Below are 14,015 nucleotides of genomic sequence, written 5' to 3'. Positions count from 1 at the left end.
GCAGGACACAGATGTGAAGACTAGCAGCCATTGGCTTCTCGCTCCACTGCGGTGCACCAGCTAACAAGCGAGGCTAGCTGCTAACAGCCACCGCTGCAACTAACAAACTCCACATATCCATTCAACAGCTTCACCAGCCACATTCAGACACACATGGCTGCTTATTTACTGCCAGATAACAACTCAGAACTTGGACCAACAGCTGCTGCTGCTCCAGTGTGAGTGTTTTGCAGGCTAAACATCCTGGTGCTGACCATTTGTTGGAATTTAAAGCTGGTCGATGCTCCAATCTCATACCACTCACATGGTATTAGAAGATAATAGGAAATACAGCCGTTATCGGCTTTCTGTTTTAAAAGAAAATTCTAATAGCCTACATTTCATGAAATAATTCATCATTCAGTTATCCTGTCCTCTCATTCATCTCAAATGTCCAGCAGTCCACCACTGACATTTACAACCTGTCCCATCTCATCTCGTCAACAATAATGAAACACAGATTTTGTTTTAGTTTTTCTTACCAAGATCTTTTTTTTTTAGCTCATCAACGTCTCGTCTTAGTCACAGAAAAAAACGGTTGTTATAAAATACATTTTGTCGTAGTTTTTGTTTGTAAAATTGACATTACTGGGAACAACATTTCCTGATAACCCAACACCCTGCTGCACAGACTGTATTTTTTTGCATTTCCTGTGGCAAAAGTAGCACTTTGTTTCTTATAAGCAACATTAAACGGGGGTGGTTTCCTCTCACAGAACCACAGACCAGAAAATCCACACAAGGCCAAAGATTTTAATGATTTGACACAAGCAGCTACTGAATACTGTATGGTTTTCTCTTTTGAATGGCAACGTATGTCACTGGAGTCTCCATTGTACTTCACTTCAGTACAGTCTTCACTGTACATCTTATATCATCAGCATTAAGATTCACACACATTATACCTCCAGTTTTTTAAATTACTTGCAGTTTCATTTTGTATTATCACAGAGCTTTCTCGCGGCTGACACTTTTATTTGTCAAATATGTGGAACTAATAATGGCTGCATTCAGATGTAGTTGTTTCACTCACAGCCCCCTCAAATTACACATACTGGCTCATTGGCACACCTAAATGGACCTGCCCGTTTCATTAATGTTATTAATTACACCTTTGCTTTTGGTGCAATGACAAGGCACAATGTCAACCGTGAAAAAGGCAGGCCTTTTAACTTTATTCTCAGCGATCTCTTTCATTTGTGTAAATTGGGAAACGAGGAATTCATGGTCATTAACAAAGCATGCCGCCTGAAAATTACTCTGGCAAGCTTGTTAGGCTTCTTTCAAAAGCAGCACAGACTAACACAATTTGAGCTGTTGAGAAAAAGGGAAAGTAGAAAGTACAATACTGAGTTGACACATGCACAATGCCCACAGACACATAAAAATTTCCTTTTGAATGTGTCTGAACATCAACAGAACATACTGCGTGTCCTCCAGGCCAAGGAGAGTTTCCAGATTACCAGAATTTGACTTGATCCGTTACATATCTAATGCACTTGTTCTAACTATGTGCTGCAGACTAAATCATATCACCGAGCTATGAGGTAAGAACAAAAAAATGAACAAACACATAAACCAAAACACTCCTCCTTAATAACAGTCCAGCACGGGAACTGCAGCCATCCCTTTGCTGACAGAGACAGAATACGAAAAGTTGACAGGGGAAGAAACTAACGAAGAAAGTAGAAGGGACATATTCTACAGAGACGAGGCTGACCGACAGAGAAAACATAACAGACCAAAGGAAATCACAAAGAAGCATGCACAAACAGAAAATATATATTAAAAGAACAATGGAGAGTAATAACAAGTAACACACAGGGAGGAAGACACTGGGCGCCACAGAGAGGAAGATAAACAGAGAGCGTTGGGAAGGGAGAAACACGTGGAATGAGATGTGAAAGAGATGATGAGCAAAGGGGAGAAAGTTTGTAGGAGTTTTTTGCTACTCTGTGTGACTCAGACAGTAATGTGGTGGCCCGATGATTCACCCTGCGGCTTCAGCCTCGATCCTACTGAAAGGTCAAAGCTTCTTTTAAACTACCTGTTAATGCTTTTCTCTTGCTCTGTCTATACCACACATTTACTTGCTTTCTGTGTCAAAGTTGTGTGCGTGCCTCATGAAGTGAGTGTGTATTCATGTGTGTGCATACTGTGTACGCCAGCAGCGGCAATGGCCATTCCTCCTGCTCCAACCAGGACTGGTGTCACCCTGAAGCACAGAGCCCATGTTGTGACAGAAGACTCTGGCCAACAAGGACAGACTAAATGCCACCAAGCCTGCTGTTTACGGGTGTGAAAGTGTGTGTGCGTGGGTGCCACTGTGAAAAACACCAATTCTAGGGTACTTGCACCACTGCACTGGGACCATTTCTAAAGCCACACTGCGGGAATAATAGATTACACATTCTTCTATTGACTCCCATAGCCAGTGACAGTTAGGGTGATAACTGCCAAAGTTGTGAAAGGGCTTGTGTACATTTGGAGATTCATGAGCTTATAGGCCATTGACTTATACTGTCATTACTGTCAATGCCACAAAAGCTTAGCGCCAGTGTCTTTGAAAAAAATCACAAGTTGGAAAATAAGCTGAAGTCTCACATTGACATCTGTTTGGCAGTTGTCTTGATTTAGTGTGTGAGGGGGGCCACAGTAATATTCTACTATTATTCTGGATATGACAATATTGCAAATCTGATGGGAGTCATTTAAACCAATATTCCTTTAAGAATTATGTCTTTTCCTAAATGTAGCATTTTCTGAATCAGACACAAGGGATATGCCAACACATTCTCACTCTGACCTTGTCACATATTAACGTTTGGTCATGGTCCGCGTCCACATATGACGTGCAAGGTACCCTGGGTGCGTTGGTTGATGACGTTCTGGGATACGGTGTCAAGTTTTACCTGTTACACGCATTGTCTTCTTTCAAAATACGCATCCGTTTTTACAGGAAATTTAACGTTTACATACAGTCTCTTTCAAATAAATGCACTACGTCGGTACAAAACAGCAAATTGACATTTTGGTTCCTTTGACAACAAAAACACGTGGTTAGGTTTTGGAAAAAATGACAGGGTTTGGCTTTAGAATCTTATGGGACGCGAACACCGCTCTCTCGGGTGAAAGTGCATGTTTGTTGGACCCAACCAGCATGGCTACCATCCACCCCTGTCGGACTTGGGAACTGCCCATTGGTCCGACATCCCATTGTTCCGACCATATTAAACTCATTGTTCCGACCATATTAAACCCTTTGTTCCAAAGTCCCGTTGTTCCAAAATCATCATGATGTCCTGTGGTTAAGGTCTGGTTAGGTTTAGGCACAAAAACCACTTGGTTAGGGTCAGGAAAAGATCATGGTGTGGGTTAAAATGAAAAAGAAAGTGGCAAACACATAAGCCGTGAGCCTGCTTCGCCTCAAGCCTTTCCCAGCTGACCCAGAGCCGGTTGCGGCGCACCATCAAGGCAGAAATGCGCCCGCCAGGAGCCGTTCAGCACCGCAGACCCTCAGACTAATGGGATGTCGGACCAATGGGCTGTCAGACCAATGACATGGACCCGTTGGACTTTCGCCGCCTTAACTTCTGTTCTTGTCCTGCCGCGTTTCCCCCTGACGTCACCAAACTATAACAGCAACCGACCACATATCATGCTGACGTTAAAAGACGTCATTTGGGGGTTTTTCTGCAGTTTCCTACACACGGCCTCTTGCCTGTTTACGGTCAGCTTTGTGCAATGTCATGGATGTGCTGTACACAAACCAAGAGATGCATAACCAAAAGAAAATCCCACATTTCGGGTCAGAAGAAGAAACACACCTACATCAGGAAAGACTTGGATATCAACAGGTTTTTGGATATGCCCAAATATCACAGCACTGACCTTTTCAAGGAGGTGGTTGATGGAATGAAAGAGGGAGACACTCCAACAAGTACCCCACCAGTAGAAAACTGATGCAAAGAAACAAAATGGCACAAGGAGCTCCAGCCTTTCCACTATATTTTGACATGATAAAGGACATGGTAGGACGTGTTATTGGGAGCATGCACGGCTGCATATCACTGGGAATATTAATGGAATTTTCATTTTCTTTGGACATGTAAACAGCTTGGTAGGAATATTGTCTTTTGGAAAAAGGGCAAACTCCGGGTTATCTTGTGCATGTAAACATAGTCAGTGAGACACTTTCAACCCCCTGCTTTAGGGTACGTGATCGGCCTGTTTTGCTGTCTTTGCAATGTTGTTGACAGACAAACAAAAAGAAAACAATCCTGCAAAGGCATGATGAATACCATTATCTCCATCCCTGCTGTCACAATATTGCCATCAACATTAACATAATCAGCATCAGTATCATCATCATTACCCCCCAACACTTTTCCACTTACCTGGTGGTGTCCTGAGGAGAGTAATGAATCCAGAGAGAGGATCTGATTTCAACTAAGCTGAGCTAACCTTTTTTTCAACAATGCATTTTTTTTTTTTTAAATCTGATTTTCTCTAACGTATCATCGGTTGGGTTTCTGAACCAAGTCCATCCCATCAGTAGAGGCTACTCAAAAAAGTTAAACCCCGCCAGCTCACTGTCCCACTGCCTCAGTGGTTAGAGTGCCAGGTCATTGGTCAGCTGGTTGATACAGGTGACCTCCTTGTGATGGAGGCCTAACAGGGCGGGACAGGTTGATGGGTTGATGAGGTGCTGCTGAGTGCAAAGCATCAGTGACGCCAGTCTAAGAGTAGATTAATGAAAAAGGTTGCTGATGCCTGCTATGTGCTTTAAAAAAACAGAAGATTAAAAAAAAATAGAACATGAGAATGAAAATAGCTTGAATTTTTATAGCACCTTCCAAGAGACCCATGGATGCTCTACATATATTATATGTGTAATCATATGTGGAAGTGGAAAGGGGAAGATTGACAGAAGAAGCTTCACCTATATTTGCTCATTAAGTACATAGACTTTATAATTAGTTGGCTGAACATCTCGCAAGCAGATTCATATGGAAAGCAAACTGGCTGGCATCAGCTATTCTGTACTAACTGATCTATTCAAATAGACTTGTGGTTAATAAGTAAATACCTGCTCAATTAATAACTCATTCACAGGCTTGACTTGGCGTAAAGAAATAAAACAAGGTAAGTGTGTAGAATGAGAGGAGGAGGGAGGAAAGGTTTGTGTGTGTGAGTTGCAGAACAAAAGAATAAAATGAATTTGGATGCAGATAGAGAAGACAAAATGAAAAAAAAAGGAAGAGAAATGAGATACAGGGATACAGGATGTCGGATATAGAAATATATAGGTGACTTTTACTGTATGTGCCTTCTGTTCAAAGCAGAATATTTACTATGCGCCTTTTCTTTAATCCTGAAACTCTCCACTCATTTTCTCTGCTGTATTTTCAGCTTCAATCTGTCATTCACTCTCTCCCCTCCTCATTCTTCCCTGCTGTTCGTCTTGCTCTCACACACTGAACTTTGAAGTGTGAGTGTGTGCTTTGACGTGTGTGTGTGTGTGCGCCAGGACATATTTCAGTACACGTACACACTCAAAAGTGCATCCATAGTAGTGTATCCATCAGAGTGCATGTGCATGTATGTAAATGCAAAAGATGTGTGCGTGCAAGTGAGGAAGAGCAGGCAGTGGGGTTTGTGTGTGTGTATGTGTGTGTGTGCATGTCTTGCACGCCTGCTTGCATCCATGTGATTGTATGAAAGCAAAGTTAAAGCTGCACGCACAGCAGATGACCTAAAGCCAGACACTGCTGTGTTTGGTTGAGCCTCACAGCTGAGAGGAGAGAGACCCCAGCTGACTCACTTCATACGCAGGCACACAAAAAATAGACACACTGCTTCCTGACTTCCTCACGCCTTGGTGTGTGTGGTTCAGAGATGACGGCAGGGAGGAAGGAAAACATGAAGGACAACATGAAAGAGGGAGGAATGAGAGAAGGAAAAGGGGAAAATGAAGAGTAAGGAGTGAACAGAGTGTGCAATGCGTGATCATATCGTTAAAAAGCTGAGACACTGAAAAAGACAGAAATTGTGTGATTGAGAGAAGCGGAGGGAGCTAAAGCTCTTGTTTGTACCCTGTGCAGGTAACAACATGTTCTGCCCTCTAGTCCAATAGCTGGTCTGCTGGATGCATCCAAATTAAAAAGCATATGAGTGCATCTACCTTATTATGTGCATCTCTTTCTTTTTTCCCCCGAATTCCATTTCTCCTTCTCCCTGTCTTCATTTTTTCTTTTTGCCTCTCCCTCCATCTGTCTTACTCTTTTTCATCTTATTTTTCGCCTCTCCTCTCTTCCCCTTTTTGTACGTGGAAATTACGACAGCCTCAATACTATGATCTGCTCAGCCATGATCAATCACCATTCATTTTTTTTAGTTCTTCCCTGAAAAGGTAGAGCACTCTTTAGATTCATACAGTCTGTCCTGTGCATCCAGTAGTCGGGATCAGGGTAAGTGTTAACATAATTTACATTCTGTTTACTGAAATAAAGTAACATTTTCTTACACACATTCCCCCTTCACATTTCTGCCTCAACTACTCTTATTTTTCAGTTTCCCTTGCTATCTCTGTAGGAAAACATGGACATATCATCTGTGACGTCTCCTGTTGGCTTTTGACAGGGCTTTTTGGAGCCAGGAGTTTGTGTTTACCACTAGCTGCCATCTTGTCAATTGTTTAGAGCCAGAAAAAGCCACATTTTGGCAACACGGTGGAGTCTGGATGGAACAGATTTTCATCAAACAGGCAGCAATCACAATGACTGAGTGTTCAAACCTGAGAGATACCTGTCAATCAAGCACACAGGTCTAGCTCCAGCCACCATGCATGGCGTGGATGGTTTGACAAAATTAAAATGAAGTGAATCAAATGCTACAGTATAACATTCACAGTCAACAGATCTCAGCCCAAATAACCTGTTGGAGATGCTTCCAAGTTTCAAAGACGTGTAGAATATGCTCGGAGCATAGAGTGGTGCAGGAATGATTCCTAAAATGCATTTCTGCTCTTCAGATTCCCTCAACTCAAAGTAGGTTAGTTTTTTGGAAATTTAATTGAAATAACGTGTGTGGTTAAGTCAAGTTTTTTTGAAGATTTTCACATTTGTGAAGACTTTCACGTTTGGTTCTACGATATAAATTTCGTCAGTAAATATCCCGCTCAAGAATCTTGAAACTTGAAGGTGTCTAACTAACTTTACAGCCTCGTTGTGGTGGCAACATTGAGGTCATGTAACTGCGGTGTACTATAAGCTTCAAAATATTATCTTGCAGAACAAAATGTTTCCAAAATCCAATGGAAAAATATGCTTTTTGTTGAGGCAACCTGGGTGATGCTGACTTTTGCATCGGTCTACCAAAAGCATCCTCCCTGCAGCATTCTGTAGAGGCTGTCCTGGTGGCTCGCTACTCAACACCTTACACAGAAAGCATGTTCTTTTTCTTTTAATTTGTCACCCATGTGTGCATTGATAGACATAAAGTACATTTACTTGTATCTGTAACTCTCAAGAGAATTTGCTGGCCTTCTGTTCAAACTGCATTTTCAGGGACATTCAGCCGTATTGGTTGCTGCCTGTTCCTTTCATGCTCACGGCCCCTCTCTCCTCAATCTCCAATTCATCTTTTCCTCCACTTTTATTTATATATTCCCCCTCTCTCCCTCTTTTTCTGTGGTAGCCTGGGCTAATTATTACATCCTTCTAGCACTGAACTCGCCCTGTGTAGGAAGTGTGGCCGATTGCCACCGGGTCTAACACGGCATGGGGGATGGGGAATTGAACAAGCATTGGCCGTCAGAGCTGGTTAGCTTCACAGAGCTCCTGTCACAACTACACTCACAATACAACCTGTTTACTACCCAGCCCCCCCCCCCCCCCCTGCAATTACCAGCTCCCCAGAAGGGGCCAAGCTGGCACCTGGGGAGAACCAACACTATCAGCAGAAAGGGAGGAGGAAGTAGGAGGGAGGGATGTATGAAGGGGGAGCCCCATTAGGAGGCTGAGGCAGGGTGGTGTGTAAGTGACAAATCCTAGAGGAACAAGCAAAGGGCGAGCATGTGTGTGTGCTGTATCTGTGTGTGTGTGTGTATGCTTGTGATTGCATGGTTTGGTGTAGGAAATGTGATGCTAGAGGAGGAATGGCAGATCATGGTGTTGTGCTGTACATAAAGAAAAGCATAGGAAGAGATGAATTTAGCAAATGAAAGGCAGGTAATGGATGTTTAGTGTTATAGGGCCCTTGGAAAATAAGCTTTTTTCTATTAGTCTATAAACCCACCATTAAAACGATTGAATCAATGAAGGAAAGAACCCTACGCCATGGACTGATGGAAAGGATGGGTAAGGTTTTTAGGGGGCTTGGATTTAAGTAGAACCGTATCGATGTGTTGGGGATATAGTTGCTTGTGCGTCAACCTGTCGCCATGACCTGGCCCCTGACTCACAGGGACAGTGGGGCAGTGAAACAAGCAGCAGCACGGGACCCCTACAACACAGCACTGCTTCTCAGCTGTCTGTCTGTATGACAAACAATAACAAATGGCCCTTTGTAAAGCTGCAGACTGCAGGGGCAATTCAAAGGATGTGTAACAAGGTGTGAAAAGGAAAGGTTATCTCTTAATAATGAGCCGATAAGTAATTTAGATGCTAATTATGGCAGGCACTGTGAACTCTGAGCATGTGACAGAGCTAAACAGAGTCAGCTGCAACGCTGAAAACCTGATTTTCTGGTTTGGGTTTGTTGAGAAACAGTGGGTTAGGGAGCCCGTACCACCTGGACTAACTGTTATAAAAACTCTTAATATGTCCCACAGACTTCACTTTTTGTCCAGGAGTATCTGACAAAACTTCTTTTCTTCTCTAATTCCCCTCATTGGTGGGGTACACACCTGCATTAACCCTACAATAAAGCAATGGTACACTACCAGCAAAAATTTGAGATGTTCATTTTTAATGTGTAGCACCATCTTATACCCTTTCCAGATACTGCACTTCTATTTGATCTATCCTCTCCCATCCCTCTAATCCTCCGACCATGCTTTTCATCCCTTCCACCATAAGTCATCAGATACTCCTGGAAGCCATTCCCACCTGAAATCTCATCATCCGTCCAATCTGTCTTTCATCTTTCCTCTACCAATCTTTCCATCTCTCCCAATCTCGGTCTTCTCTAACAGTGGGAATAGCTGTAGTGATAGTCAGCTGTGGTCCAGAAGTGGAAGGAGGTTGTTTTTTTTTTTCCTCTTTCTCCCTGCCCACTTACACTGCACATCTACGCGGATGGACTTGATGGCAGCCACCCCCACCCCGTTGTCGGCCTTGCAGTAGTAGCGACCCCCCTGCACCCTCTGGATGCCCTCGATGCGCAGCGTCTCGTTGTAGATGGATGTCTCCTGGAACTTGTCTGATGCACTGCCTGCCGTCTTCGTCCACCGTACCTGAAGAGAGTGGGGGGAAGGGGAGAAAACGTTAAATTGACGAAGATGCTGTCGGTGGAAGCAAGGTGTAGCAAGGACAGAATCAGTCAAAGTGTAGTGTAAGAAAGTTAAAACGGCAACGGAGAGAAAGACAAGCAAGGTAGGCTTTGACATTTGATTTCCCAAAAAACCTAAAAGATACACAGTAAACAAATACTGTCAAACTACTCTGTATCAAAACAAATATTTATGTTTAACAACCGATAATCACACCAATAAAAATGAAAATTAAAAGTTACATTCTGTTCTTATTTCCTAACAAAGAAAATGAGTGACACATATTTCTTTGATGGTCAATTTATATCCTTGATTGAATACGAAAAGCAATGTGGTACTGAACTTCAGAGTCTATTTCTCTTTTGCACCTTTAACCACATTCAGCAGTTATGTTACAGTGTACTGAAACACCTTGGATGGTAAATGATAAATGGACTTACAGTTGTATAGCCCTTTTCTATTTTCAGACCGCTTAAAGTGCTTTTACACTATGAATCACATTCAACCATTTACTCACACACTGGTGGCCGATGCTACCATACATGGTGCCACCTGTTCCTCAGTAACCATTCACACGCACTTGCACACCAATGGAACAGCCATCAGGAGCAATTTGGGGTTCAGTATCTTGCCCAAGGATACTTTGAAATGCGAACTGGAAGAGCCAGGGATCGAAGGGATCGATCTGATTAGTGGACAACCCACTCTACCTCATGAGGCACAGCCACCCTGGAGTACAGTTAAAGCCAACTATCTGTCCAAGGTAACAGGCCAACATCAGTCATTTTAACAGATGGCCAAAAACAACATATTGAATGTTTACGTTCAGCTGGTGGCTTTACGACCTGTGATTCTCGTCCATTGAGATTTTTGTGTAACTGTGATGTGGAGCTACAAAGTCAGCACAGGGAGGGAGTTGTCGCGGTTGTATACGCCCATTTTGACATGGTGATCATCTGTTCATTTCCAATTTCCTACCCACAATCAATGTCAGTTTACTTTATAGAAACACTTCACACACAAAATGATAATTTGTAAATCAATTAGTCATGCCCTGTTGTACTTCATAAAGAAAACTTTGTTTTTCTCACAAGCCTCAAGCATAGTTATTTATTGATTGATTGAAGACTGCATTTAGCAACAGCAAAACTACATCAAAACATCCGTTTACAAACCCTCACACAACTCGTGTGACTTCCTAACACACGCACTTTCACTAAAAAACCTTGGTATTGGAGTCTGATTTTGAAGAGAGCGTAATTACGTTTGACTTTCAGTTCAGTTTTAAATAGTAAGGGTTTAGCGAAATGCATGTGTTCGGGAAGTACTGAACGTAAGACTAGATAAATGAGACTTGGGTTATACTGCACAAGTTGTGTAATCATTTGTAAACGGATGCTTTGATGCAGTTTTGTAGTTGTTAAACATGGTCCCCAATCAATTAATAAATCAATATGGTCACTGTTTTCCATGGAGGCATGCAAGAAGACCAGGTTTTCCTCATGAATACAAGGTATCACAGCATGGCTAATTGAATAACAAATGGTCATTTTATGGGTGAAGCATTTCTTTAACCATGACCGATTCTTCACCAAAGGTCCTCTATTCTTAACATGGTTGAAGTTTTAGCCCAAAATAATTCCCTAACTTAAACCAAGCAGTTATGTTAAGCCAAACTATGCTCTTTCCCTAACACTGACCACATCATTTCAGAGCCTGAACCTAATGACACCTGAACCATAGCATTGTCAAATCACAAAAAAGTTCTATTTTTGCAGCTGTGATGGACAAATTACATCGTCCTAATGCTCATAGCATAGTGTCAGTCTGAAAGGCAGTTAAAAGGTATGTCTATATAAAGAATATTCGGTCACCACATATAAAAGAAGAAAGTGCATGAGTGAGACAGACAGGAAAAGTCTTCATCTCACTCGGCAGGTCATTAAATCTAAATAACTGGAATAAGTCCGTTCAAAATTAGAAATGCAGTTATGACGTTCTTTCTCGGTGATAAAATCTCTGTCTGCTCCATAGAGTAGAAGTTAATGACACTAAGCGCTGTACTCATGGCGTCCATGATGCTAAACTCAGACCATTAAGAGTTTTGACAAACTCTATATGGCTTTTTCACGCCTCAATTATCCCATCAAGCCGTGGGAATGCTGCACGGCCGACAGCTACATGATACTTTCACTCTATTAATCAAATGCACAAACACACACATACACTTTGGAGATACATGAAAGCCTGTAAACTCATCAGCACTGGAATGTTATTCTCTCAGTGTGTGTGTGTGTGTGTGTGTGTGTGTGTGTGTGTACAGTCCATTAATCCCTATTAACCCTTCTGTCTGTTATCATCCTCGACAAGACTATCAACCATGTCCTGTTGAGGAGGTCAGAGAGGATAATGGGCAAAAGCCACTGATACGGGGTGCGTCTATGTTTGTGTGTGTGTGTGTGTGTGTATATGCGTGCATGCAAATGTTTGTGCACAGAAGTGTGTGTTTCCTGTTTTTATGCACAGTTGTCTGCTTGTGTTCCTGGATATGTACACGGTATCAGTGTACATATTCACTCCTGTGCGCCTCTGAGTGCGTGTGAGTGTGTGTGTGTTGGTTAGAAAGCAGGTTATATGGATTAGCAGATTATCAGGGTCTGTGTAAACGCTCCCTGCCTGTTTATTCAGCTCTGTTTGTGGGAAGGATTTGGAGGAGGCAGACTGCCATTGATCAAACCAGCCAAGGTGAGCAATGAACCGAACCCTGTCTCTCCATGGTTTAGTGACTCCAGTTTGCATGCATGTGTATGTGTGTGTGTCTGTGTGTCTGTGTGTATGAGAGTGTGTGGATCTTTGTGAGAGAAAGAAAAGGAGAGAGTGAAAGTGAGCATGAAGTGTGCATCTGTGTTTTCCTGCTTTTATCCTTTCTAGTCAAGGATTAAAAGATGAGTGAGAATCTTACAAATAATGGACATTTTGTTTGCTCTCGCTTTGGAGAGGGAGTGTTTTAGAGTTATTCATAGGATTAGAGTTCAGAAAACATTAAGATTAGGTTCAAGTTCAGAAGAATTTTAATGGCAAGATTATGTGATAGAGGCTTTGGCAGGGGTGGGCCCGTGGGGTGGGGGGGCTTCTGGAGAAAGCGGACCCCCCTAACAATGTGTTTGGCAGAAAATGGGCCTTTGAGAGTAACTTTGTTTGCCACCTCGGAATTGAACCTGTGTCCAAAGACCTTGGTTTAAATTTAAAACTGTGTGATTTGAGATGTGCCCTCAAAAAGGCAAACTATGGTTTTCTTTCTTTTTTCTCATTTTGTGGTGTAAAATTGTGAGTAGTATTCTATGAAAAAGTATACATTTATTGTTCATTAATTAAAAAAAACTTCAAATTAACTGTAAAAAATGATTCAACAAAAAGTCTTATTTGCTTGTTTTTTTTATCATATACAGATATGCAATATGATTGCTGGGGAATATGGATGTCTATGTTGTCCGGTGACAAGTCTGATATAATAGAGGTGATATAATATACAGTTGGTAGCTCAGGCGCAAAATCTGTGAAGACTGACAAGCTGAGAAACGTATCCTCAAAAAAACGTTTGTATATTGTCCTACAACAATGCACACACAGCAGTCCATATCCTACATATTAGCATCCCACAGATGACGTTACATCCTCAAGGTAAAGTTACAAAGGTTAGGTTCAGGCGATTTAAGTTACTGTGTTTAGGTTTAGGAGAAGAAACATGGTGAGGACATACTCTAAAATGACTCAAAATACATAGGATTCCGAATACCCGGCTCTGAGGGAAAGTCCTCTGGGAAAGTCTGGTGTTTTGTGATCCATTCACCACCCCAACCTGCCGAGCCTGATTTCATTCCAAAGTCATCGAAATCCAACGCTTGGGCAGTGACTTGCGGCATCAGAAACCAACAAAAAAAGGTGTCCTTTAACATCTGCATGATACTCAGCCAGTGGCTGTTATAGTTTAACAATGCCCGGCTGCATCAGGCAAAAACGCAGTGGGACAAGGATGAAAGTTAAGGCAGCGAAAGTCTGACTGGGGCTGGCTGGAGTGGTGGCAGATGGGTCCAACAAACACCGATTTTCACCCGAGAGAGCAATGTTTGTGTCCTGTAAGACTCTAAAGCCAAACCCCGGTCTTTTTTCCTAAACTTACCTACGTGCTTTTATTGCCTAAACCCAACCATGTGGTGTTGTTGCCTAAAATGTCAATTCGCAGTGTTGTACTGACATGGTGCGTTTATTAAATTTCCTGTGAAAACGAAAGTGTCATATATGGACATGGAAAGTCCATGACTAAACATCAATATGTGAAGAGGTCGGAGTGAGAATGCGTTGACCTGCCTCCTAACTGACTGCTTGGGGCCGCTTCCTTGTTTACTCCCATCAGCGCACTGGTCACGTGATCGCAGTCTTTAAAATACATGGGTTTGCACAAATTACTGACTGATGATTATGT

The 14,015-nt window shown here is 42.3% G+C and overlaps 1 protein-coding gene across 2 annotated transcripts in view; it reads right to left on the bottom strand.

Annotated features, from left to right (window-relative positions):
• Positions 1–14,015, bottom strand: part of mdga1 (MAM domain containing glycosylphosphatidylinositol anchor 1) — a 234,347-nt gene that overhangs the window by 137,650 nt on the left and 82,682 nt on the right. For both annotated transcript variants that reach the window (XM_033627130.2, XM_033627141.2), the window contains exon 4: positions 9,322–9,496. In XM_033627130.2, the coding sequence (XP_033483021.1) occupies positions 9,322–9,496 (175 nt within the window). The remainder of the gene's footprint in view (positions 1–9,321; positions 9,497–14,015) is intronic.

This window comes from Epinephelus lanceolatus, chromosome 2 (assembly GCF_041903045.1).
Source record: "Epinephelus lanceolatus isolate andai-2023 chromosome 2, ASM4190304v1, whole genome shotgun sequence".
Classification (NCBI taxonomy): Eukaryota; Metazoa; Chordata; class Actinopteri; order Perciformes; family Serranidae; genus Epinephelus; species Epinephelus lanceolatus.
The sequence above is the reverse complement of the archived record's forward strand: the minus strand, read 5'-3'. Positions and strand labels throughout refer to the sequence as shown.